Genomic DNA, 24,064 nt, shown 5'->3' with positions numbered 1-24,064 from the left:
GGAATGTTAGCTGAATTGGGAAACAGTAAATCCATCTGTACACAAAACATTATAAGAAAGACAAGAGTTTCTAACCCAGGTCTTATTTCACATTCCTTTAATGTTTCTTTCTTTCTTTCTCTCTGAGGCCCCTTCCACATAGCTGAATAAAACTCCACATTTTCTGCTTTGAACTGGAATATATGGCAATGGGGACTCAGGGCAGATCTAGACAGCACCTTTACTGCGGAAACTTCAACAATAAAAAGGGGCTGTCCAGATGACATTAGCTTTTATATTAAAATACAAAACATAGCAGGCTGTAGAAGGTCTGAAAAAACATTGGCCAAGGTCAGCACGCCATATTGCCCTGCAACTCCAGGCCACAATAGGAAGCTAATGTTCGGGGATGATGAGAGTTGTGATCTAACATCTGGAGCACTGTTTCTCAAAATGTGTTCCTCCAGATGTGTTGGACTTCAGCTTCCACAATTCCTAACAGCTGGTAAGATGGCTAGGATTTCTGGGAGCTGAAGTCCAAAACACTTGTAGGAGCACAGTTTGAGAAACACCGATCTCATCCTTAGCCTGAACCTGTATCAAAACCAGTGCTCCTGGACTGTCAAAGATAGAACTGTCTGTTGAAAGTTGAGCTGAGGAAGCCTTCTTTGGTTGGACTACAGTAGTGGATCCCATTCTTTTTTGACCAGAGACCACTTGACAGGGACCACTTTCCAAGATTAGTACCAAAAGGGTTACGAATCAGTTTTTGGTCAATTTTAGATTCAGTTTGGTTATTTGGGGTGCTGATTCAGAAAATTGCATAGGATAGACCACAACCGCTCTAGTTTCTGATACAGAACATATGCCATTCAGTAGTTGCCATCTGCTTGCCCACAGAAAAACATATTTAATAATCTAGAGCCACAGACCTTATTTTAGGTCTCATGGCTTACCAGTGGATCGTGTCCCACAGGTTGGGAACCACTGGACTACAGCAAATGTGTGTTGTTAAAAGCAGTGATGAGATAGTTGTTAAAAAGAGCTGGTAAAGAGCATAATGACATCACCAAGGAAGGGCATCCCTAGCTCTCAGGTTTTCGCCCTGAAAACTTAAGGCTGGGCTGGCTCTTCCCCACAGCCATACTGTCTGAATGGCCCCTAAGAGTCTACCTATCAAGAGTGCACTTGATAGGTATTTGTGAATAAATGCAAATTGGGGAGAGGAGCAGGTAAAGGCTTCGGAGACACAGGACCCTTCCACACAGCCATAAAACCCAGAATATCAAGGCAGAAAATCCCACAATATCTGCTTTGAACTGGCTTATCTGAGTCCACACTGTCATATATTCCAGTTCAAAGCAGATAATGTGGGATTTTATTCAGCTGTATGGAAGGGGCCTAAGGGTGGATCCAGGAGAATCTGAGTTTTAAAAATACAGATTTTCCTGAAGGCCTGTCCACACTCACCCCAGAAAGTGTGCGCTTTCTGGGGTTGGGGTCCAGATGCTCTTGTGGGACTGGCCCACGAGAATTTCTGGAGACCCCCCACTCCCCCAAAGCCCCCTTAGAAAAGTAATGAAACTATTTCCAGTTCTGGACTGCAGTCCAGACAGTATTCCCACAGTTTACCGGGCTAAATAAGCCTGGTAAATTGTGGGAATACCCACCCCTCCCCTGAAGCCCCCAGAACCCTTAGAAAAGTAATGAAAACTTACCCAGCCTCCATTACAGGCTTTGGCCAGCTCTCCTGGTGCATAGAAATTTTCCTCCCTCCCCCACCCCCCGGCACTTTCCTGGCGCATCATTTCAATACCCTGGGAGAGCTGGCTGAAGCTTATAATGGAGGCCAGGTAAGTTTTTATTACTTTTCTAAGGGTTCTGGGAGCTTGAGGGAGGGGGGTGGGTATTCCCACAGTTTACTGGGTTTATTTAGCCCGGTAAACTGTAGGAATACTGTCTGGACTGCAGAATACTGCAGTCCAGACAGTATTCCAACAGTTTACCTGCAGAATACTGCAGTCCAGAACCAGAAATAGTGAGTTTATCCCACACCTTCCAAGAAGGCGTTGAATGAACCCACTATCTAATTAATTCATTACAAACCAGGGTTTTCCTGATTTGTAGCAAATTAATTTGGGACTGTCCAGAACATTGTCTGGACAACCCCTCCTTTATTACGGTAGATACCGCAATAAAGGTACTGTCTGGAAGACCCCTAAGAGTCTACCTATCAAGAGTGCACTTGATAGGTATTTGTGAATAAATGCAAATTGGGGAGAGGAGCAGGTAAAGGCTTCGGAGACACAGGACCCTTCCACACAGCCATAAAACCCAGAATATCAAGGCAGAATAATGCACAATATCTGCTTCGAACTGGGTTATCTGAGTCCACAATGCCATATATCCCAGTTGAAATCAGATAATGTGGGATTTTATTCAGCTGTGTGGAAGGGGTCAAAATCACACTGAAAAGAGTTGGCTGCTCCTCTTCAGAACTTGATGCACTGAGGACTGTGTACTTCAGTTCAGGTGAAAGGCCACATAGAATATGTAGGGAAAGGTTCAAGGCAGTCGGTAAATACTGTTGGAAGGTGTTGTGAAACAGTGCTGCCCAAGGGATTTGAAAAATGACTGGGAGTTACCAAGGAATACAGAAGAAGGTTATTAGACTTCTTAAATATTGAGTAAATACTACGGGCCATAGTTCACAAAGCCATGTGATCCATCCTAGTCAGATTAGTCAATTACCTCCTCAAGACTTACAAGTCTCCTCTTACTCAAGGGCTTGTGATTCATCTACTTCGAACACCTTGCCTTTCTGTTCATTGATCTCCTCATAGCAATTTCCCAGGGTCAGCTCTTATGTGGCCAAATCAGTATGTCCCACACATAAGGAGGTATCTCATGTCTTGGGGAACTTCCAAGATTTGCCAAATTATTTTGTCTTTGTGGAGAGTGGGATACGTTAAACTTTGTCTTGTTGCTAACGGCATAAATAAACATAAAGGGAAAATTAAGAAAAATCCAGCTGTAATAAAGGCATAAGATGTATATAGTTTAAAATGAAAAAAATCCTGCAAAATTGAAAATTAAATTGCTACAAAACAGAACAATTCCTACAGTGGAATTATAGGCAAATAAATACATTGTTTTTGTATAACCTGACAGGGGAGAATGAACATGGCTAAAACTTTTAGTAAGTGACTTATAATAAGTCTTTACATGTTTTTTGTTGTAGTAGAGCCTGAAAGTAACATTGCAAGTGGTAGTATAGGTGTCAGAAGGGGAAAAAGGAGTGCTCATGAGCAGGAGTTAGATGAGGAGCAACAAAGGAAAAGGATCCGGGATATACTTATGGCACCTACCGATGAAGACTCATTCGAAGGGTTCTCTGATAACAAAGTGTCAATGAGTGAGGGAGAGGAAGGAGATACAGTGGATGTGAATAGGGGAACTAAGAGGGTTACTCGGGAGCAAGAATCAGATGAGGGGCGACAAAGGAAGATCCAGGATATACTTACTGCTCCCACAGATGAAGAGTCATTTGCAGGGTTCTCTGGGAGTGATGGGTTAGAGAGTGACGAAAGTGAGGATGACACATTGGACTGGACTAAGGTACAAGAGGTACAAGATGTATGTGCAGAGACAACGTCTAGTGACACGTTTGTGGGGTTTGCTGGTGGTGGGGATTGGCAGTCATGAAATACTTCTGAGTCTTGGGGGGAATCTAAGTCTTGACAGAAGATGGAGGAGTTGGAGGGATGGGCGTCGGAGTTCACGTGTGGACTCAAGGACAGCTGTAAGAGATGATGACGGGGCGGAGGTCAGCTCATATTCGGATGATGAGGTGTAAGAGAAAAGTAGGCTCTGAAATGGAGAATGTTTGCAGAAGGCAAAGTGTTGGTTTCGTGCCTGGGGTTTTGTTGCTGCCTATTTCGTGTTGGTATTGGGTCCTGGATCTGCAGGTTGCTGCTTCCGTTCGTGTGTGTTTCGACTCGGCTTGGATTCTCGTGAGTGTGGATTTCCCCTTCTTTGATATCGGACCGGTTTTGACTACGACGCTGCCTACGTGGATTTTGGAACCTCGCAACTTTGGACTTGGCTTACTATGACCTTGGACTTCGTTTGGCTACGTCTTCTTCCTTGCGGCTCTTTACTTGCTGTGTTATTCTGTGTGACTTTTGGAGCGCTTTGTTTTAATCCGGATCTTTTCTCCAGATAATCCGGATTATTGCTTCAGTTTACTTTTTGAACTAGAACTAGTTGCTACTTTTGAGTTTTGACCAGAGACATTGAGTTAAGTGTCTCTGAGTCCTTTTTGCTTTGTTTGAATAAACACTACTTTTGGACATACTCTTGAGTCTGGCTCTTTAAGGCGTCTGGGTTCTGACATTTTTAGTCATATTCATGTTTCAGACTTATTTCAAGTAAGGATAATCCAAAATATTTTTCCTCTTAGTTTAGGAATATACTATACAAACAAATTATGGTGTTATTTCTGAGAAGTCAAGTGTATCAGCATCCTTAGTGTTGTCAAAGTTGTCATATATACTTATGTAAAAGTGATCTTATGTATAATAATAATAATAATAATAATAAGCTTTATTACAGTCCAGAGACCCAAATAGCACAACAGTCAAAGATACACAATGTGCGTACATATTAATAAACTGATTAAGACACAAGAAGGCGTGTTAGACAAAGTACATATAAACAAGAATGAGAACACTGTTAGTAAGTGCAAAGGCTAATTTCAGGGACTAGTAGTAGATGATAAATCTTATCTTGGCTGCCTCAGAGAGAAACTTGGTAATGGCCAAAGTCACAAGGGGAAGATTATCTCCTAACAAATGCTTAACAGAGAATTGAGCTGATCTACCAGGTAATTTGCTCAGTAATACGTTAGTAATATGTTCTCAAGCCTGTTTATAAAAACTTTAGGACAATAAGATGTGCTTCATACATTCAATTTCCTGGTTACTGCTTGGGCAAAATCTGGTATTATATGGAGCACCTGCAAATCTACCTTGAAGTAGTGTATTATCGAAGGCTAAAAAACAAAACTCAAACACAGGGGAACTCCAGACAAGAAATGTTGTTGTCAGCCAGACCAGAATTGAATTCATATTTGTGATTGTGGTATTACTACAATGATTGCAAACCGACTTTGATCCCCATAAAGCAGTGGTTCTCAACCTGTGGGTCCCCAAGTGTTTTGGCCTACAACTCCCAGAAATCCCAGCCAGTTTACCAGTTGTTAGGATTTCTGGGAGTTGAAGGCCAAAACATCTGAGGACCCGCAGGTTGAGAACCACTGCTCTAGAAAATGAATTCACTTAAAACTCGGTTACTGCCTCCTGCAGAATTCTGAGGTTTGTAATTTAGGGAGGAGCCTTGAACAGGAGGCAGAAGCCGGATTTAAAGTGGATTCATTCTCTAGTGTGATGAAGGACCAAAGTATCTATTTGATCTAAAAATGCTATACATTTATTAGGTTCACGATCTATAATAAGCTTGTTTCAGTGAAGGACTGAAAGCCTGATGTAAGCCTCAGTTAACTCTGAACACAGAATTGTTACCTAAGGCACCTAACAGCAGACATAAACTTGAAGACAAAAATGTTTTATTACACCAAGAACTATAAACAGACATTTTAAATTAAAAGGATTGGTTGATTTGAACTTTTAGTAGTCAGTGTGTTATACAACAACCGACCTCCATCTCATTCCAGGTACTTCCATGTACTTCTTTTCTCGATATATGCTACTGTTGGCATTTTGCAAAATAACAATTAACTCTTGACAACATTGAATTTGCTACATTGCCATTTTACTGCAGTAGGTAAAACCAGCTATGCACTTTTCCCAGGGCATCCAGCCTTCTGTAACCTGCTGGCACTTGGTTGCCGAGGTACTCGTTGACTAGATCCTTCCCGGCTGTTATGGTCTGACAGCGTCTGGTTTCCAGTTGTTGCAGAAATAGTTCTGGGTCTACCTGTAGAACAACAGATACCAAGTTTACTATTACCAAGCATTAAATGCTAGAACTGCTGATTAGAATTTTGTCTAAATTTTATCTAGATGATAACCTTACAAAGGCTTGCATGGTTAGGAACTACAGAGCGCAATATGTAAAAGCAGCACACAAAGCCAGGCTCAAGTAATACTCAGTTAAGCATCAGCAAAAGGGTTTACTTATCAGTTAATGTTTACACAAGGATGCCTTCCTATGCCTCATTTCTACAAATAGTAGGTAGAAAAACAAATTCCATTGGCACTATTCAAATATCAATACTCACTTGCAACCTCCAGAGCTTTTACTTGCTCACAAAATCCTTGCTCACAAAATCAGCTTTCCATTTTTGAAATATGGAGGAAACCAATCTGTATTTTCATGTACAGAAGCAAGAATTGAAGATAGTTGGTATCTCAGAGTGTTCCAAGAATGAACTGCTCAAACATCTATTATTAATATTTTTGCTATCACAAAGCAGATGCTACATTTAAAGTATATTACATTTTAAGGTAAAAGAATACACTTTTTGGGAGTTATGAGTTTTGTAGCTGAGAGTTTGTGACATACTAACCTCAAATTAATCAACAGAGGGTGATTATTTGACTAAAATTAGCTTGTGAAAGACTCCATACTTATTGCTAATTTTTCACCTAGCCAGTATAAAAATTAAACTGAAAGCAAACATTGTGTCTCTCCTGAGTTAATGCTGGCATTATAGACAAATTAGCGTGAAGAGTACTGTCACTTTCAGAGTTGCACTCAGTAGTAATAGGTTGATTTTTAGCAGAGGCGGCCCTAGGTAATTTTCAACAGTAAGCAAACAGACTTTTGGCGCCCCCCCCCCCCAAACCAATTGCTGATATATATTTTCTGTTCGTTGTGGGAGTTCTGTGTGCCATATCTGGTTCAATTCCATCATTGGTGTTCAGAATGCTCTTTGATTTTAGGTGAACTATACGTCTCAGTAACTACAACTCGCGTATGTCAAGGTCTATTTTCCCCCAAGAGCACCTCAAGAATGCCCCTGGGCAAAATCAACTATACTGCAAATGCTTACTTTGCGTAATGGGTTGAGACGCCCCTGATTTTTAGTCAATGAATCAAGCTCAGTGAGCTTAGAATGAATGTAGCTTCTCTCCTCTTCAGCATCTTCTACTATTCTCTCTATAGATGACCCACTAACTATGGAACCAATCAATCATTCAAATGATTCCCTAGGCTCATAGATGCAATATCTTATCAAAGTGAATGAGCTTGAAGCTGCAAGATGCTTTTAAGCTGTGCTTAGGACCAAACACATGGTTTCCTCAAGCATATGGCAATTATTATTGGGAAGACTATTTAAATCCGCATTTTGGGTTAAATAGCCCAATAAACCAGTTCACGTTTCATCTGCCTGCAGTGTATCTGCTGCATGCAAAGGTTGCTATGTGTGAACAGAAAGTACTGCATTGACAAATGTTAGCACGTGGATAACTAGGTGGATGAAGGTTAAAAGCGCAGAAAGCGATGAGACAGTGGAAGAAGTGTCTTATGTACATACAACGACAATCAAAAGGGGACAGGCTAATCTTTTTGGTATTGAAAAAAAATACGATAATTCATACAGAACTTTAAATTGACATTGTCCTACAAGACTTTTCCTGAAGGATTTGCCGAACTCATCAAGAGGACTCCATTCAGGTATCACAAAGAAGATGTTGCCTACCTGTAAATGTCAAATTAGCAATACCTGAATCAATGTATTTATTTACCGTATTTACTGTGTTCCCTCACTTATCGTGAGGGTTCTGTTCCAGGACCACCCTTGATAAATGAAAATCCGCAAAGTAGGGACGTCATATCAATTTTAATATTTATACATTATTTTATATAATTTATAAACTATTTTCTTACTCGTGCACTTCTAGGGTCTGAGGAGGCCAGGGAGGCAGGCCTTCCCCGCCGTGTCTCAGGCTGCCACACTTCCGGGGTCCTTGGCCTCCGTGGCCTCCACTGGACATAAATATTTAATATTTAATATTTTTTATTAATATTTTCAAAAACACACAAAACGGCAAGTCTGCTAAAAGTGAACCGCGAAATAGCGAGGGAACACTGTACTGCCTTTCTCAGTCCAAAGGCGACTCAAGCCTATAATGGCCAACAAATGTTGACTATTCTACCTCATAGCACAGGACAATTATGCTGACGATTAACTGCTCTGTACTACATATAGGAAAACCTCAGTGAAGAAAGAGCCAAACAATTCTTAAGGTCTCAATAGCAAAAGGTTTATGTGACTTTCTAAACTGACCTGTCCTATGCATATAGAATGGAACACGGGACATACCTATGAAATATTGGTTTCCAGTAGTGGAAGGGGAACTATCCTGTAGTAGGCTTGCTCCTCGCATTTACTCTTAATAGGCAGGGCAAGGTTTGTGATAGCAGCTAGCAGGACAAGAAACCCACAAGATATTATATAAACATTATAGCTGGACAAGGAAAAAACCATCAAAGTGTAGCAAGGGGGGGAAAAAGAAGAGAAAGATGACATGAAGCAGAAAGACCCCAAACCTCCCAACGCCAGCATTGAAAACAGATCTCAGTTCTGAGTGGGAGGAATGTTTCTGCTTCAACTGCTGAAAACAAACATCTCAGATGTGAGTCCAATGTTCCTTTTTCAGAAGTGGAGGGGGACATACAAAAACTTTCAAACTGTTGTAAGACCATAAAGCAGTGGTTCCTAACCTATTTTTGATGAGGGACCACTTGACCAGGGACCACTTTCCAACGTTAGTACCAAGAGTTAGTACGAATCAGTTTTTGGTCAACTTTATATTCGGTTTGGTTATTTGGGGTGTAGATTGAGAAAATTGCATTGGATAGACCACATCCGCTCTAGTTTCTGATACAAAATATATGCTATCCAGTAGTCGCCATCCACTCACCCAAGGAAAATCATATTTTAAAAGCCTTGGCACTATAAGATGGTTTCACAAGATCAGTCACTCTCGTTGCAATGGTATAGTAATGGTGAGGCCGCAGACAATATTTTAGTTCTTGCGGACCACTAGTGGTCCACGGACCACAGGTTGGGAACCACTGCCATAAAGGAATTCCAATCAGGATCTTGTGTGATTTCAGGAAGATATAGGCATGATGTCGCTCTCCAACTGAAGGAGTCAACAAGAGTGTTGGCTTCTCCTGCTAGTGATCTGCCATGCAGAAGACTTGGCTCTCAGTGCAATCTTTTGCAAAATAGACTGAGTGAAAGAAAAATCATTTTGTTCTGCTTTCCTTGTTCAGCATTGCTTGTTCAGTTAAGAGAACAGTAAAACAGTTTTCCTGGATGGATTATCACATTCCAAAGGCACTGTTTCCAAAATGTCGATGTCTATAAGCTATTCTTCTCATGCCCATGTCTCTCTGAGCAGGCCATACAATACATGGACTCTCCATCCTGTAAGAGATGCAACTCATGTTACTTTGCATATTAGTTTAAGAGTACACAAGGGTACAGCAGTCCTGAGGTTATAGAAATGTTAATATTTCAATTATTCTAGGAATAATAAAGAAGTGCATTCTGTCAATTTGAATATGAGTTGAACATCAATGTTTGGAGTAACCTATGCATAATCTAGACATTTATCACCAGAGTCAGAAGAATTTTTCTATACTAGGCCCAAACTTTTATAAGTAAAGCCATCATTTACTGTTTAATGTTTTTTATCTATATTATGTTTTATGTATACTGATTTGTTGGAAACCGCCTTGAGTCGCCAATTGGCTGAGAAAGGCGGTATACAAATACAGTAAATAAATAAATAATAAACCATGGTGAATTTGGCTCAAAGAAGAAAAGCTCATCTTAGAGATTCACGTTTATTTGTTTTCCTATAAACTGAAATAAGTAAGAATGCAAGAGATTTTGTGAAGCTGGCCCTGAGACCTTGGTATGGCAGAAGAAAAAGTGTTATGTGAATGAAGGTCAACATATAGAGTTTCTAAGGAATAGGCAACAAGAGGACAGTCATCAATGCAATGATAGAAAGAACCCCTATGAATCTGAAGCCAGGCTACTGCTCATTTTGTGAGGACTCCCAGAATAGTCCAAGTCCCAATGAAAGAACAGAGAACCAGTAGCATTTGTGATTGAGAGCAAACTGTAGGAACTTTCTTCTACAAAGATCTGATAGAAATCAAAAAGAAGCATCTTTTAGATTAATCATGGTGAACTAGTCTTCCTTTTGTAATAGTGGCAGTCAGAATGCAAGGTTATATATATAGGGTAAAGGTAAAGGTTTCCCTGACATTAAGTCTAGTCATGTCCGACTCTGGGGGTGGTGTAAGAACGCAGGGGCAAACCTTTCTGAACAAATTTTGCCTTGAAAACCCCTTAATAGAATCATAGAGTTGGAAGAGACCTCATGAGCCATCCAGTCCAACCCCCTGCTAAGAAGCAAGAATATTGCATTCAAAGCACGCCTGACAGATGGCAATCCAGTCTCTGTTTAAAAGCCTCTACACCACTACACTCCAGGGCAGAGAGTTCCACTGCTGAACAGCTCTCACAGTCAGGAAGTTCTTCCTAATGTTCAGATGGAATCTCCTTTCTTGTAGTTTGAAGATATTGTTCTGCGTCCTAGTCTCCAGGGAAGCAGAAAACAAGCTTGCTCCCTCATCCCTGTGACTTCCTCTCACATATTTATACATGACTATCATGTCTCCTCTCAGCCTTCTCTTCTTCAGGCTAAACATGCCCAGCTCTTTAAATAGGTTTACTTTAGGGATGTCACATGTCAGAAATAACTTGACGGCACACAGAAACAACAAAGTTTGAAGGCATGCTAAGGAAGGGCTATAGTTCTCTTAGGTCCTATGAGGGGCCCTTGGAAGTTGCCCACTAACACACAAACAATGTGTTTTTGCTTGGAAAACAGAAGTAACTTTTCTTTCAACTTCGAGTGAAGATCAAGAAACAAAGTAACTCCACAAGAACTGCTGATAAACTCCACGCAAACCAGGTAGATGGGAATTATTTGGGAGATTATCGAGTAAGACATCTTTTCTCTCATTTAATTTCTTGCTTTCATTTCTATGGGACTATAATTATTACTTCTGCACATATTTATTCTGCATGGCTTTAACAGTTGCCAAATTCAGTTGAAGAGTACTGAAGAGTTTTCTTCCAGAATATGGTTGAGAATCTCAGTCTTACATGAATTTGGATAATACTGAGGATAAAGCTTCTCCAAACCAATAAGCTACTTACAGAAATTTCGGCAATACAGAAAGAATATTGCCTGGGATTGCATCCACTTGAAAATTGAGTCAATAATGCAGTGGTTCTCAACCTGGGGTCCCCAGATGTTTTTGGCCTACAATTCCCAGAAATCCCAGCCAGTTTAGCAGCTGATAGGATTTCTGGGAGTTGAAGGCCAAAAACATCTGGGGACCCCAGGTTGAGAACCACTGCAATAATGGGAGATGTATAAGTATTTCAGAGGCCCGGCTCTGTTCCATTCGAATGTGGAGAAAGAATAAAAAGCTCTCAAATGACAATGAGTGGAAGATAGCTGATCTTCTAAATGAAACAGCAATAGCACAAGAAAGAAAGGAAGTAAACAGGTGAGCAGGGATTATGCTATATACATGCATGAAGGTTTGCAGGAAGTTATAGCCAAGAAGTATTATTCAAGTTTTAGAAGATTTCAAAAATGCGTTGAGGGGCAGCCTGCATGTGTGAGTCATAGAAATAGAAAGGAACATAATATTTCCCCCCAGAATTCAGAATTCTATAAACTGAAAATCTCTACACAGTATCTGTATACAAACATACTAAGCAACCTCAACAAGTTGATTACAAAAACAAACCAGTTTAGCACAAAGTCAATTCTGTCTGAATACATCACAGAAGTATTTCTGTCCAAATTTTCCTGAAAACACACTATCATGCCTCGGAAACGAAGGTATTTGGTGAACTCTCCAAAATAAGCATTAGAAAAATTCTAGATAGAGGCATACTACAAACTGTGCTTGGTCCCAAATGTATTAGTAGGCGCAATCTTAGGTGATATAATCCAAATCAGAAACAAGAGTGCTAAATCCCTATACATCATGTCTCTGGGACACTTTGCTGTGTAGATGCAATTCTAGTGCTTAGCATGCCAGAATATTTTGCCTTTCTGTTGCTAAACTCACAGCAGGCAACATTTCCGAAATCACAGAGAGTTTATAGTCATCACTTCTCTAGTTTGTGCTCCTACCAAAATGGTGTATTTATTTAGGAAGTTTAAAAAAACAAACAAACTAAACTGGGTTCTATAGGCTATTAGTTCAGCTGTACTTTTCTCATTTGTCATATTAAATGCATTGCATTATCCGCAAAAAGATTCAGTCCTATTTCTTCCTTCTCTATACCTTCGTTCTCTATTATATAACCTGTCCAGTTAGGGCTACCTCTATTAGGTGATATTTCTATTGATATTACAAATAGAGTCAGGGATTAAATGCTTACTATTTATTTATTTTACAAGATGTGTCTTTTTGTTAGAAATAAACTGAACATTATTTTTCATAATGTTCAATTTTTACAAGTTTAAAGTTAAACTGCAAAGGACCTTTACTTGGAAGCAAATTCTACTGAAACCAATAGGACTTGCAAATACACACTTTTAAGTTCTAGAAGCAAGAGAACCAGTCTTTTAAAAGTTTTTTTTATCATCACAGAAGACTGCACTAAAACCTGGTAGATAACTAACACACACGACCTGCAAAAGGAGAGAACAGGCAGCAAGAAAACTGGAAAGAGCCAGGGGGACCTTGAGAGAGAGGCGAGCAAACTGCAGCAGGACTGTAGACCACAGCCTTAGTGACTCCTATTCGTGGAGGTCGAAGGACAGAGGAAAATGAGAGTGGTGCAGGGATTTTACTGGTCTTGGCAGAGACAATTGGGGGCTCTAATTCAAAGAGAGACATAGAAACAAATTAGAAAACCCACATGAGGACAGTCACAGAAAAAAAGTTTGTAAATTCTCAAATATCTTAACAAATATCTATAGTTGTATAACTTGTATGTTATTATACAAGATAAAGTATTACTTTTTGTCTCCATAGATACATAATTCATGCTTAATACATTTTTATATAAAAAGATACTTATACTATTATACTAATCAGATTGAAGTGTTAAGAAAAGGCAATATATGCAGCTGTTTATCAAGGCTATTTTAATTTCTAATTATTTTATGTGTAATGCATCATTATTTTGATTTCTCTCTCTATGAACATATACATGCACACATTACATATGGGGTTCTAGGAAACATACTTAATAAAGCACTAAGTAACAGTAGCACAATCAATATATTGAATATCTGAAATCCTCTACAAAGAAGGACATGGATGTGACTGAAGAAAGAATGCAACCTAGGAAATAGGGCAGTGGTGCCCAACTTGTCGCCCTCCAGATGTTTGGGATTCCACCTCCCAGAAACCCTAGCCAGCTTGTCCCATGGTCAGGAATTCTGGGAGCTGAAGTCCAAAACACATAGAGGACTTCAAGCTGTACACAAGTGATGTAGGGCAAAGATAGAAAATTGCTTTTCTTGAGGAAGTCTCGCTGTAGTTCTGTAGAATGTAAAGACAGTGACACCCTTGCTCCAAAATAACTTATTTAAACCTTTTTGTGCTACTTTCTGTGACATCAAGGCCAGTTCTAGCTCTGCACAATACAATATGAATGGGTTCCTGAATTAGTAAGCTCAACAAATATCCCACTTATACAGAAAATAGAAAATAATAGAATTCAGCATATAATTGTGTAAACTTGTTATACTGTTCAAATTCACAGTAACCACAAACAATATTATATAGGTTTTTGTACAAAACATTCATTTTTAGTATATGTAACTTTCAAATATTTACAGCCACATTTTGCTCCTTTGGTTTAGATCCCACTAAGTAAAAAGTCTGTATCTCTAAGGAGAACAAGTGTCAAGTTTGTAACTTTCTAAGTACCTTTAAATGTGTTTTAGCATATGATGTCCAATGGATATATTTGCAGCAAGTGTTGATGTATATACAGGATGAGGCAGCATAACTTCCTTTTTACAAAACTTAATAAAACCCATTGTATGAATCAGAATTTAAAAAAAAAAATTATAATGTAGGTGCATACCTAAAGTTTTGTTTTACGTAGTTTTGAAGATCACATTAGGTAGGTGACGTCCCCCATTCTTCATACACTGAGTAAACCGATTTCTGGCATTTGTCATGACTCTTGCCAGCATAGCAGGCGTTATGTTGGCAATTTCTTCCTGGATGTTGGTCTTCAAATCTTGTAGGGTCCTTGGACAGTTCACATAAACACGGAATTTCAAAAAAAACCCATAGAAAAAAATCACAAGGGGCCAAATCTGGAGAGTGGGCCGGCCAATCCAAATCTGCTCGAAAAGTAGGCCTCAATGGCAAAAGCACGCTCCTCACTGTTCCAACACATGATGGCGACTGAACTGTGTCAGGACAAAATTTTATACTCCCACCTCTCAAACGAGACCATTAGCGCTTCGCTACGAATCAGCCGCCCACAACCGACTGAATGGCATGCATTTAAAAAAAGGAAGCTATGCTACCTCACCCTGTAATAAATGTTAAGTGTATAACTTTGCAAGTATATTCAAATGTATTTCAGTATATGATGTTTAATATGTATATAGGTAGGTAGGTAGTCCCCTGACATTAAGTCCAGTCATGTCTGACTCTGGGGTGTGGTGCTCATCTCCATTTCTAAGCCGAAGAGCCAGCGTTGTCCGTAGACACCTCCAAGGTCATGTGGCCGGTATGACTGCATGGAGCGCCGTTACCTTCCTGCCGGAGCGGTACCTATTGATCTACCCACATTTGCATGTTTTCGAACTGCTAGGTTGGCAGAAGCTAGGGCTGACAGTGGAAGCTCACGCCGCTCCCTGGAATCGAACCTGCGACCTTTCGATCAACAAACTCAGCAGCTCAGTCCTTTAACCCACTGCGCCACTGGGGGCTCCCAATATGTATATATTTGCAGCAAATTTTGATTTTTAGAGCACCAGAGGAAGGCCTGGAGTAAGGCCAAAATCGGTTGTGGGCGGCTGATTCATATTCAACTCGGCATAAGAAGACACGGCATTGATACCATTTCAGAGTGACTGTACAAAAACCCGTACAATATTGTTTGTGATTACTGTGAATTTGAACAGTATTTTATATCATTTCAGAGTGATTTTTTAGTTCTAGCTCTGAACAGAATCCTTCAATTGTTCAAAATAGTTAACTTCATAAATGTCAGTATCTATTTGTGTTTATTAGGAAGCAAACCTTAATAATGAAAATGTCTTACATGAAGTAGGACATTGCTGATAAAACAGCACCACCTACTGACAAACCATTACCACAAAAACATGTTTTGATTCCCAGTTGATGATCACATGATAACAGTCATTCTTTCCTGTTTGATGTACACCCAAAATTTAAATGCTAAACTAGGATCTCATGGGAAAGATTCTTCCTTCCAAAGGGCTTCCAACTTTTCTAATTCCTTTCATTATGTGTAAAGTTTCAGTTTGTAAAACTGAAGACAAAGTCAGTGTGACAACTGACAATTTGCAGGTCAGTGTCAAAACCATTTGGGCTGAAAAGGAGGAAGAAAAGATGTTTATGATGCCAATGATAATGATGATATTTTTATAATGGATCCTGGGGATGGAGACAGAAAATTATAGTTCCTTTAGTCAAACATCTAAGCTATAAAAATTGGCAGAAAAGATTATAATAGAAGCACATGCTTTGCTAAAGAAGGAGTGTGACTTCTGCAGGTGAAGTCCTGCTTTGCCAGACATTTCAGGTGCTCTGAGAGTGTCAAGTCTTTGAAGATAATTGAAAACATTAAGAAGATGGAGGCTCCTCTTAAACTGGAATCCACTGATTCCCCAGTTAAAAGTAGAGAAGTTCTTATATGAGTAACTGATGAAAGAACAGGAAAGAAGATAGAACAAACTCGAGAAAACATTCATATTGAAGGATCTGTATTTGGATTACAGCATATAATCGATTCATTGAGATAACTAGCCATTCTAGTCTAGTAGCAAAAAGGAGCAAATATGGGAATTTTAACATCTTCTTTCATCAATGTAAATAGACTATATAGATTCCACTTTCATCATAAACCTGATGTGCCATCCTATGCTGAAGGTACAAAGTTTAAGCAACTGTAAGCACAGAGATCACAATGTTATGCAAAAATAAAACGGACAGTTACATTTTAACATAACATTGACCAACCATCAAAACAGAGATGGTGACAACATAAACACAAACCCGGTAGTGGTAGACTAACACGTGTAGTATGAAAACACCAATTAATGCAAAAGGCAATAGAACTGAAATTGCTTGATAAACTGCAATTTTGCTGCTTTACATTGTGATGATATTTTTGGTTCTTAAGTTATTTTATGTGGGGAACTGGCAATACTTTACTATTTTACACAGACTAAATCATAGAATTATATAACTACTTTGCAGATAAAACAGAAATAGTTCTACATAATAGACGTAATGGCCAGTATCAATACATCTAAAAATAATGACAGTACTATGTTGTCGAAGGCTTTCATTGCTGGAATCACTGGGTTGCTGAGTTTTCCAGGCTGTATGGCCATGTTCCAGAAGCATTCTCTCCTGACGTTTTGCCCACATCTATAGCAGGCATCCTCAGAGGTTGTGAAGTCTATTGGAAACTAGACAAGTGGGATTTATATATCTGTGGGATGTCCAGGATGGTAGAAAGAACTCTTGTCTGCTTGAGGCAAGTATGAATGTTGCAATAAGTCACCTTAATTAGCATCTAATGGCCTAGATGTGGGTAAAATGTCAGGAGAGAATCCTTCTGGACCATAGTCATACAGCTCGGAAAACTCACAGCAATCCAATCAGTAGTTATTATGCCCTAGCCTAAATTGAAGAAATATTTCCTGATGTATTGATTACTTTAGCATTGAAGGGAATGTTTTGATGATTTTTGGTATCAACCCAATCTTGTAAGCGACATGTTTCAATAAATAAAAGCTATATATTCAGAGAAAACATTGGGTGAACATAACAAGTCACATCAGTATAAATATGGTAGAATGTGGAAATCAAGAATGAAGAAAATAAACAAAATTACTACTTACAAAAACGTAGAGAAGAAAGAAAGGATTCGGCTTCTTTTAGAGACTGTAAATAGCTATTGGACATATTGGCAAACAGAATTCTAACTGAATATATATACATAAATGATAAGTGTGTGTGTATGTAAAGGAATATGATAAAATATTTTTATTATTTTCTTAGTGAAATTTTCATGAGATTTCAGCATATGATGTGCAATATTTATGTAACAAAATTATAAATTACACTATTTCACCTAATCGAAGACACCATCGAATTGACACTACTGAAGAACATTTTAGAATTTGCTCTGTGGGATAATACCTTCTTTTACTTGTTGTTTTTTAATGTTACTTTATAGTACAATCTTCCCTGCAGGACCAGGATTTTTATTCCCGGGGGGGGGGGGGAGGCAGAGGATCTACCCTAGCAAACCTTTTATATTGTTATCCCAATACTCCTCATGCATATGGGATATATTGAGCATGGTGATCAGATCATGATATGAATAAACATAACAGTTTAAATAATGTACCAGTAAGGCCTTCTCGTGGACCACCCGGGGGGGGGGGGGGGCTGAAGCCCCTCAAGCCCCCCCCCCCCCCAGCTACATGCCTGCCTGCAGGGTAAGGAGGGCGTATAAAGAAACCCACAAGTCATGTGTCTGCATGATTCTAAAAAATATTAAGTCTATGGGGAAGGAGCAGAAGGAAGTGAGGCTTAACTAAAATACCAGTAAACTGCCATTTGGCCCAGGCTGAGGACAAAATGGTGGGGGTGTGGCAGAGCCTATGGGGTTGGGGCTCTCTTCCTTCTTTCTCTATGAGATAAAACAGTTTTTTAAAATTGCTAATATAAGATGCTATCAAATATAAGGCTCATGCCATTTTTGAAGCCCCTTAAAGCTGAAAAACTGCACCTTAGATTCAATAAAATGCAATATAGTCTTTTCACAAAAGAGGCAACTTTAAAAAAAACAAGCAGAAGAAAAATAGAAAGACACATTTTTCAACTTTGAAGAAATAGGAGCTGTGGGATAGAAAACTAGAATTAAGTAGGCTTGTAAGATCATAGAATCAGAGTTGGGAGGCACCAGAAGGACCACTGAGTCCAACCCCCTTTCAAACTATTGAGAACTGGCAATCTAACCTGTTAAAAAAAAATCCATAGAAAGAAAATCCACCAGCCTCCAAGGCAGATCAAGCCACTCTTAGCACCAGAAAATTCTAATATGAAACTGGAACATGTTTCCTTGTCATTTCTCACAATATGCCAGAATGGTAGGACACGGACAACTTTTACAACTTTTATGATCAGATGGTCTACTAAGCTAAAAGGTAAATTCAAACTCAGAAGCAATTTGCCATATAAGTATTTCAGTATTTGGTTAGAAGGATGCCATGTAGGCATGTGATGTTACATTGCAGTATATGCCAGCAAATATCAGGAAAACCAACAGACAAGAGACAATGATAAAACTTACACAGTTGCAACTGGGAGGAACTGAGAGCAGCACAGCATGTTGGGGCACAATTTTGTCCAACCACTGTTTGTGAAGCCTGCCTCTTGTTGACTCTCTTTGTTTCATTCCATTACAGCCCACTTTCATAGGCTGCATGGCAAAATAGTTTTCTCCTAGACTTCACAATTTCTGAGTCCACATTCTGCTACTTGAACCTTACTTCCCTATCTCTCTCGTGGCTTTCTTGAGCCTTCTTATTGTCTTTTTAGCAAACAAGAGTATAAATAAGAAATGACATCACTGTAAGACCATATACTACAATCTAACAGGCACTGACATAACTGACGAGAGGGTGCATTGGCTAAGAAGTGGTGCTGTGACGTAAAAAATGTGCTCCGTTCCATTCACAATTGGGTTAAGTAGAAGAAATAATTTTGAATTGAGACATACTATATTTATCCCTAAATAGAAACTGAGATAGTTTAAGAAGAACAGAGTATAAGGGGATTTTTTGTCTGCTTCAGTAATTTTCAAACATTTATTTATTTATTCAAAAATCTACCCTGAATCATATTAATATATTCCCAGACTAGGACTAACTAATTACAAAGTAAAAAAAGTACATTTGATTCCACCTGTACTGGTCAGCTTTAATCTGGAAGCCATACAAGTCAGTACAGGTACTTTATCACTGCAACTATAGTTTACTGAAAACAGATGAATGCTCTTATATCTCAGGGACAGAAACATATGCTTTGCTTCAGCTTCTGGCATCTCCAGACAGGGCTGGAACCCATCTGGAACCTAGAGAGCTACTTCCGATGAAGTGTAAACAGTCCTGAATCAAATAGACCAATGATCTCGTAAGGATGGACCTATTCATTCAATGCTTATGGTACTCAAATGTTGAAAATATGCTGTACAAATGCAATAAATAGATGTATACAATGAAACTTTTAGAAATTCAGATTTTGATGGATAATCTGCAAAAGAAGAGAGTATCTTGGTTCCCTGTTGCAAAGAACAAAATTAAATAGTGAATCAGGGAAGAAAAATTCTAACACTTGTAATTGCATCAGCACAAAGAAGGCTTTTTTATTCAAACAAATGAATTGATTGTTTCAATACTGAAAGTCCAATTCCTATCAGAATGGCTTGATTTAAACAATTTTTTTACACGCAAGTCTAGAATGTGAAGGCCTTTAACAACCAGGGCAAAGCTTTCCAAATGGTATGTCATGGCACGTTAGTGTTCCAGCTGCAGCGCGGAGGTGTGTTATTGAACATAACAAGAAATGACAAAAATCTTGAAAATGTTATATTACAAATCATATATTTTAAAAACTATTATTGAAAGATTTTCATGAGATATCTTGTGTTTTTATTACCGTTTATGCATGTGTCTTATTAGGGTGTTGGTTTAACCTCTAGTTTGCTAGTAACACTGAATTACTGTGTTGTGAAATGGTGCATTGTCTAAAAAGTGTGTCATCAACATGAAATATTGAACTAGAGAGAAAAGTGAACACTGGGTCTGTCCTGCCTAATGAACATTCCTGTCATTATAACTGTGAAAACTGAGAGTACAGAACCAAGGACAGGAGGAAAGAAGACTCATGTCCCCTGGCTCTGCTTAGGCCTTGAGCCACTATGGGATGACACTGTCTTTTCCTTCTGATGCCTGTGTGTGTGGGGGCTCCACTGACCTCGTGGGGGCTCGGTGGCATTGGTCTCGGGGCCGCTCCCTCTCTGCCCGGCGGCACACATGGCACGCAGCACCTGGTAGATGGCCACAGGGGCCACATTCATGCGCAGCAGGTCCAGCAGGATCCTAATAGAAAGAGAGAAAACACAGGAACCTATCATACTAGAGTAGGGCTGTCAAATTAATTTTCACCAAAGGCCACATCAACCTTATGGAAAGGTCCATTGAAATCATGGACAGAGAATTTGTGGATACAGAGGAATAACTATAACTTATTGTTATTCGTATTGGCGAATAATGCATGCAGATCCCAGTAAGGTGGGCTTTTGCAGCTGGCAGCTGGTAATTTTGTCAGCGTCAATTGTGTTTAAGTGCAGGCCAAGGTCTTTAGGCACTGCACCCAGTGTGCCGATCACCACTGGGACCACCTTTACTGGCTTGTGCCAGAGTCTTTGCAGTTCGATCTTTAAATCCTCATATCGTGTCAGCTTTTCCAGTTGTTTCTCTTCAATCCTGCTGTCACCTGGGATTGCAACATTGACGATCCATACTTTGTTTTTTAACACGATTGTGAGGTCAGGAGTATTGTGCTCCAGAACTGTCTGTCTGTCTGAATCCGTAAGTCCCAGAGGAGTTTGACGTGTTCATTTTCTGTAACTTTTTCCAGCTTGTGATCCCACCAGTTCTTTGTCGCAGGCAGATGGCATTTGTGGCACAAGTTCCAATGAACCATCTGAGCAACGGTGTTATGCCTCTGCTTGTATTATTATTATTATTATTATTATTATTATTATTATTATCTCCTTGGTTTTGCATTGATGAGACACTGGGGGCTGTGCAGTGGTGGTTGGGGTGTGGAGGGAGAGGTATGTTGTTTTATGGTATGTGTTGGGGAAGGCATTGCCTTTTGTGGTGCAATAGCACAATGAAAATAAAGCTATTCTATTCTATTCTATTCAAAGGTGCCTCCCAGAATGCTGCAGGAGGCAGGTGCAGGATTTGAAAAGGATAGGCACTCTATTCCAGGCACCCTCACATTGAAGCTCTCCAGCTGTTTGAGCAAGCTGGCAAAGGCTTCTGGGAGTTGTAGGCCCAAACAGTCGGCAGGCCACAGTTCCTGGAGCCAGGCATACAGGACTGGGGTATGCATATGAGGTCCAAACTCAAGAATGGAAAATGGGTTGTTGGTGGGCAGAAAAAGAGATTTAATGATGGGCTCAAAGCCAACCTTAAGAACTCTGCCATAGACACTGAGAACTGGGAAGCCCTGGCCCTTGAGCACCCCAGCTGGAGGTCAGCTGTGACCAGCAGTGCTGTAGGATTTGAAGAGGCACGAATGGAGGGCGAAAGAGAGAAATGTGCCAAGAGGAAGGCGCGTCAAGCCACCGGGCCCGCCTTCCACTTGGAAACCAGTGCCCTCACTGCGGGAGAAGATGCAGATCAAGAATAGGGCTCCACAGTCACCTATGGACCCACCAGAATACTGATCCTGGAAGACTATCCTATTTGCTAGTACATCGATCTTGGAAGACAATCCTACTTGGACAACGAGGGATCACCTAAGTAAGTTATGGTTTATTAAGGCATTGAATGTCTGCCTTTTTGCGTGTTGGAATTTGCCCTGAGTTCCACTGGGGAGATAGGGCGAAATACAAATAAAGTTGTTGTTGTTGTTGTTATTATTATGTTTAACTCCATAGTTTCACACTGATATCACATTGGGGACTATATGGTGGTGGTTGGGGTGTGGAGGGAGAGGTGTGTTGTTTTGTGGTGTGTGCTGGGGAAGGCATTGCTTTTCGTGGTACAATAGCACAATGACAATAATACTGTCTGGCCAGAGCGAAGACAGAGGGGAGCAGAAGACATTTCCATCTTGTCTTTACTAATAATATAATATAGTATATTGTATATACATATAATATTTTTAATATTATAATGTAATACAATATAATACTAGTAATAATAATTCAATATTATAATTATAATTATATATTTACATTACATGTAATATTACTAATAATATTACAATATAATGGTATAGTGGAATATAGTAATATATACTGATATTGTACTATGCTAATAATATAATATATTGTATGAAAATATATATTGTAAGCTGCTCTGAGTCCCCTTCGGGGTGAGAAGGGCGGGATATAAATGCCGTAAATAAATAAATAAATAAACACCCCCCCCCCCCCCCCCCCCCCGGTGGCACAGTGGGTTAAACCAATGAGCTGCTGAGCCTGTTGACCGAAAGGTCGCAGGTTCAAATCTGGGGAGCAGCGTGAGCTTCCGCTGTCAGCCCCAGCTTCTGCCAACCTAGCAGTTTGAAAACATGAAAAAGTGAGTAGATCAATAGATACTGCTCCGGCGGGAAGGTAAGGGAACTCTATGTAGTCATGCCAGCCACATGACCTTGGAGGTGTCTACGGACAACGCCAGCTCTTCTGCTTAGAAATGGAGATGAGCACCAATCCCCCCTGAGTCGGACAGGACTGGACTTCATGTCAGGGAAAAGCTTACATTATTCTATTCAAAGACGCCTCCCAAACCCAGAATGCTGTAGGAAGCAGGTGCAGGATTTGAAAAGGATGGACACACTCTATTCCAGGCATTTTCACACTGCAGCTCTCCAGCTGTTTGGGCCTCCAACTCCCAGAATTCCTGACCATTGAGGAAGCTGGCAAGGGCTTCTGGGAGTTGTAGGCCCAAACAGTCGGCGGGCCACAGTCTGAGGCAACGAAAATGAATTGGAACAGCGAGAGGCGACCACTCACTTGAAGACTTCCGGGTCCATCCCGCTCCCCGCCGCCTGCGCGAGCTCGAACAACTCGGCCTCTTCTGCTGTGAGGAGCTTCCTGCGGGCGCGAGACCCGCTGCTGCCCTTCGCCTCCATGCCCGACGACATCGCCTTCCCCGGCGAGGGGCTTCGCGGCCGCAAAGCATCCTGGGACGCCCTGCCTCCTTACGGCGCCCCCCTCTCTCTCCCGCAAGGGGCGCTGGGAAGTGTAGTTTTCTGAGGGATTTTGCTCAGTCTCTTCTCATCTTGTCCGGTCTCTTCATGCAGTTTCTCACAACCACCATGTCAGACTACACAGAGAAGCCATTGAAACCCACAAGCATGTGGACAATTTCAACAGAAAGGAAGAAACCATGAAAATGAACAAAATCTGGCTACCAGTATTAAAAAATTACAACAGCAAAACAACAGAGAGGAAACAATCTGGGACATCTAATCACCTCTCAACAAAAGATTGCCCCAGGCACTGCCAGGCCATCAAATACTAATCAAGGTGGTCAGTTGAAACATTCACACCTAACTCCAACAGACAAGAGTCTTTTGTCCCACCCTGGTCATTCCACAGATATATAAACCCATTTTCCTAGTTCCAACAGACCTCACTACCTCTGAGGATGCTTGCCATAGATGCAGGCGAAACATCAGGAGAGAATGGCTCTAGAACATGGCCATATAGCCCGAAAAAACCTACAACAACCCAGTGATTCCAGCCATGAAAGCCTTTGACAATACAATAATAAACTTTATTTATACCCTGGAATCATCTCCTCAATGGGGACTCGGGATGGATAGGGTAGGCCAAGCCCAGAATTTCAGTACAACAAAATAAAATAAAATACGAGGGTTGAATGAAAAGTAATGCCTCCACCTTGGTAACTCCTCAACAGAGAGCAGCAGGCATGTAGCCGGGGGGAAGGGGGGGGGGTTG

General features: G+C 40.3%; 1 protein-coding gene across 2 annotated transcripts; it reads right to left on the bottom strand.

Moving 5' to 3' along the window:
* Positions 1–5,588: 5,588 nt before the first annotated feature.
* On the bottom strand, positions 5,589–23,302 carry LOC132774314 (mitotic-spindle organizing protein 2B-like). Of its 2 annotated transcripts, none has more exons than XM_060774320.2 (4): positions 23,114–23,302; positions 20,335–20,459; positions 12,753–12,941; positions 5,589–5,976 (listed from the first exon to the last, which is right to left on the bottom strand). In XM_060774320.2, the coding sequence occupies exons 1-4, from the start codon at positions 23,242–23,244 to the stop codon at positions 5,834–5,836; spliced, it is 588 nt and encodes a 195-aa protein (XP_060630303.2). In that variant the 5' UTR covers positions 23,245–23,302; the 3' UTR covers positions 5,589–5,833. The 2 variants fall into 2 exon arrangements, with proteins under 2 accessions (XP_060630303.2, XP_060630305.2); XM_060774322.2 differs by having other exon boundaries at positions 12,804–12,941.
* Positions 23,303–24,064: the final 762 nt, after the last annotated feature.

This window comes from Anolis sagrei, chromosome 4, assembly GCF_037176765.1.
Source record: "Anolis sagrei isolate rAnoSag1 chromosome 4, rAnoSag1.mat, whole genome shotgun sequence".
Lineage (NCBI taxonomy): Eukaryota > Metazoa > Chordata > Lepidosauria > Squamata > Dactyloidae > Anolis > Anolis sagrei.
Note: the sequence above shows the minus strand (reverse complement) of the source record. Positions and strands in the feature narration are given on the sequence as shown.

What these genes read in the sequence shown, in the direction of transcription:
- LOC132774314 (XM_060774320.2), bottom strand. Translation starts at nt 23,244, where the DNA reads ATGTCGTCGGGCATGGAGGCGAAGGGCAGCAGCGGGTCTCGCGCCCGC. An exon ending in TGCCACCGAGCCCCCACGAG is followed by an intron (nt 12,942 to 20,334) that starts GTCAGTGGAGCC and finishes TCTTTGAATTAG; the next exon opens with AGCCCCCAATTGTCTCTGCC. An exon ending in CCTGTTCTCTCCTTTTGCAG is followed by an intron (nt 5,977 to 12,752) that starts GTCGTGTGTGTT and finishes GTTGTTCTACAG; the next exon opens with GTAGACCCAGAACTATTTCT.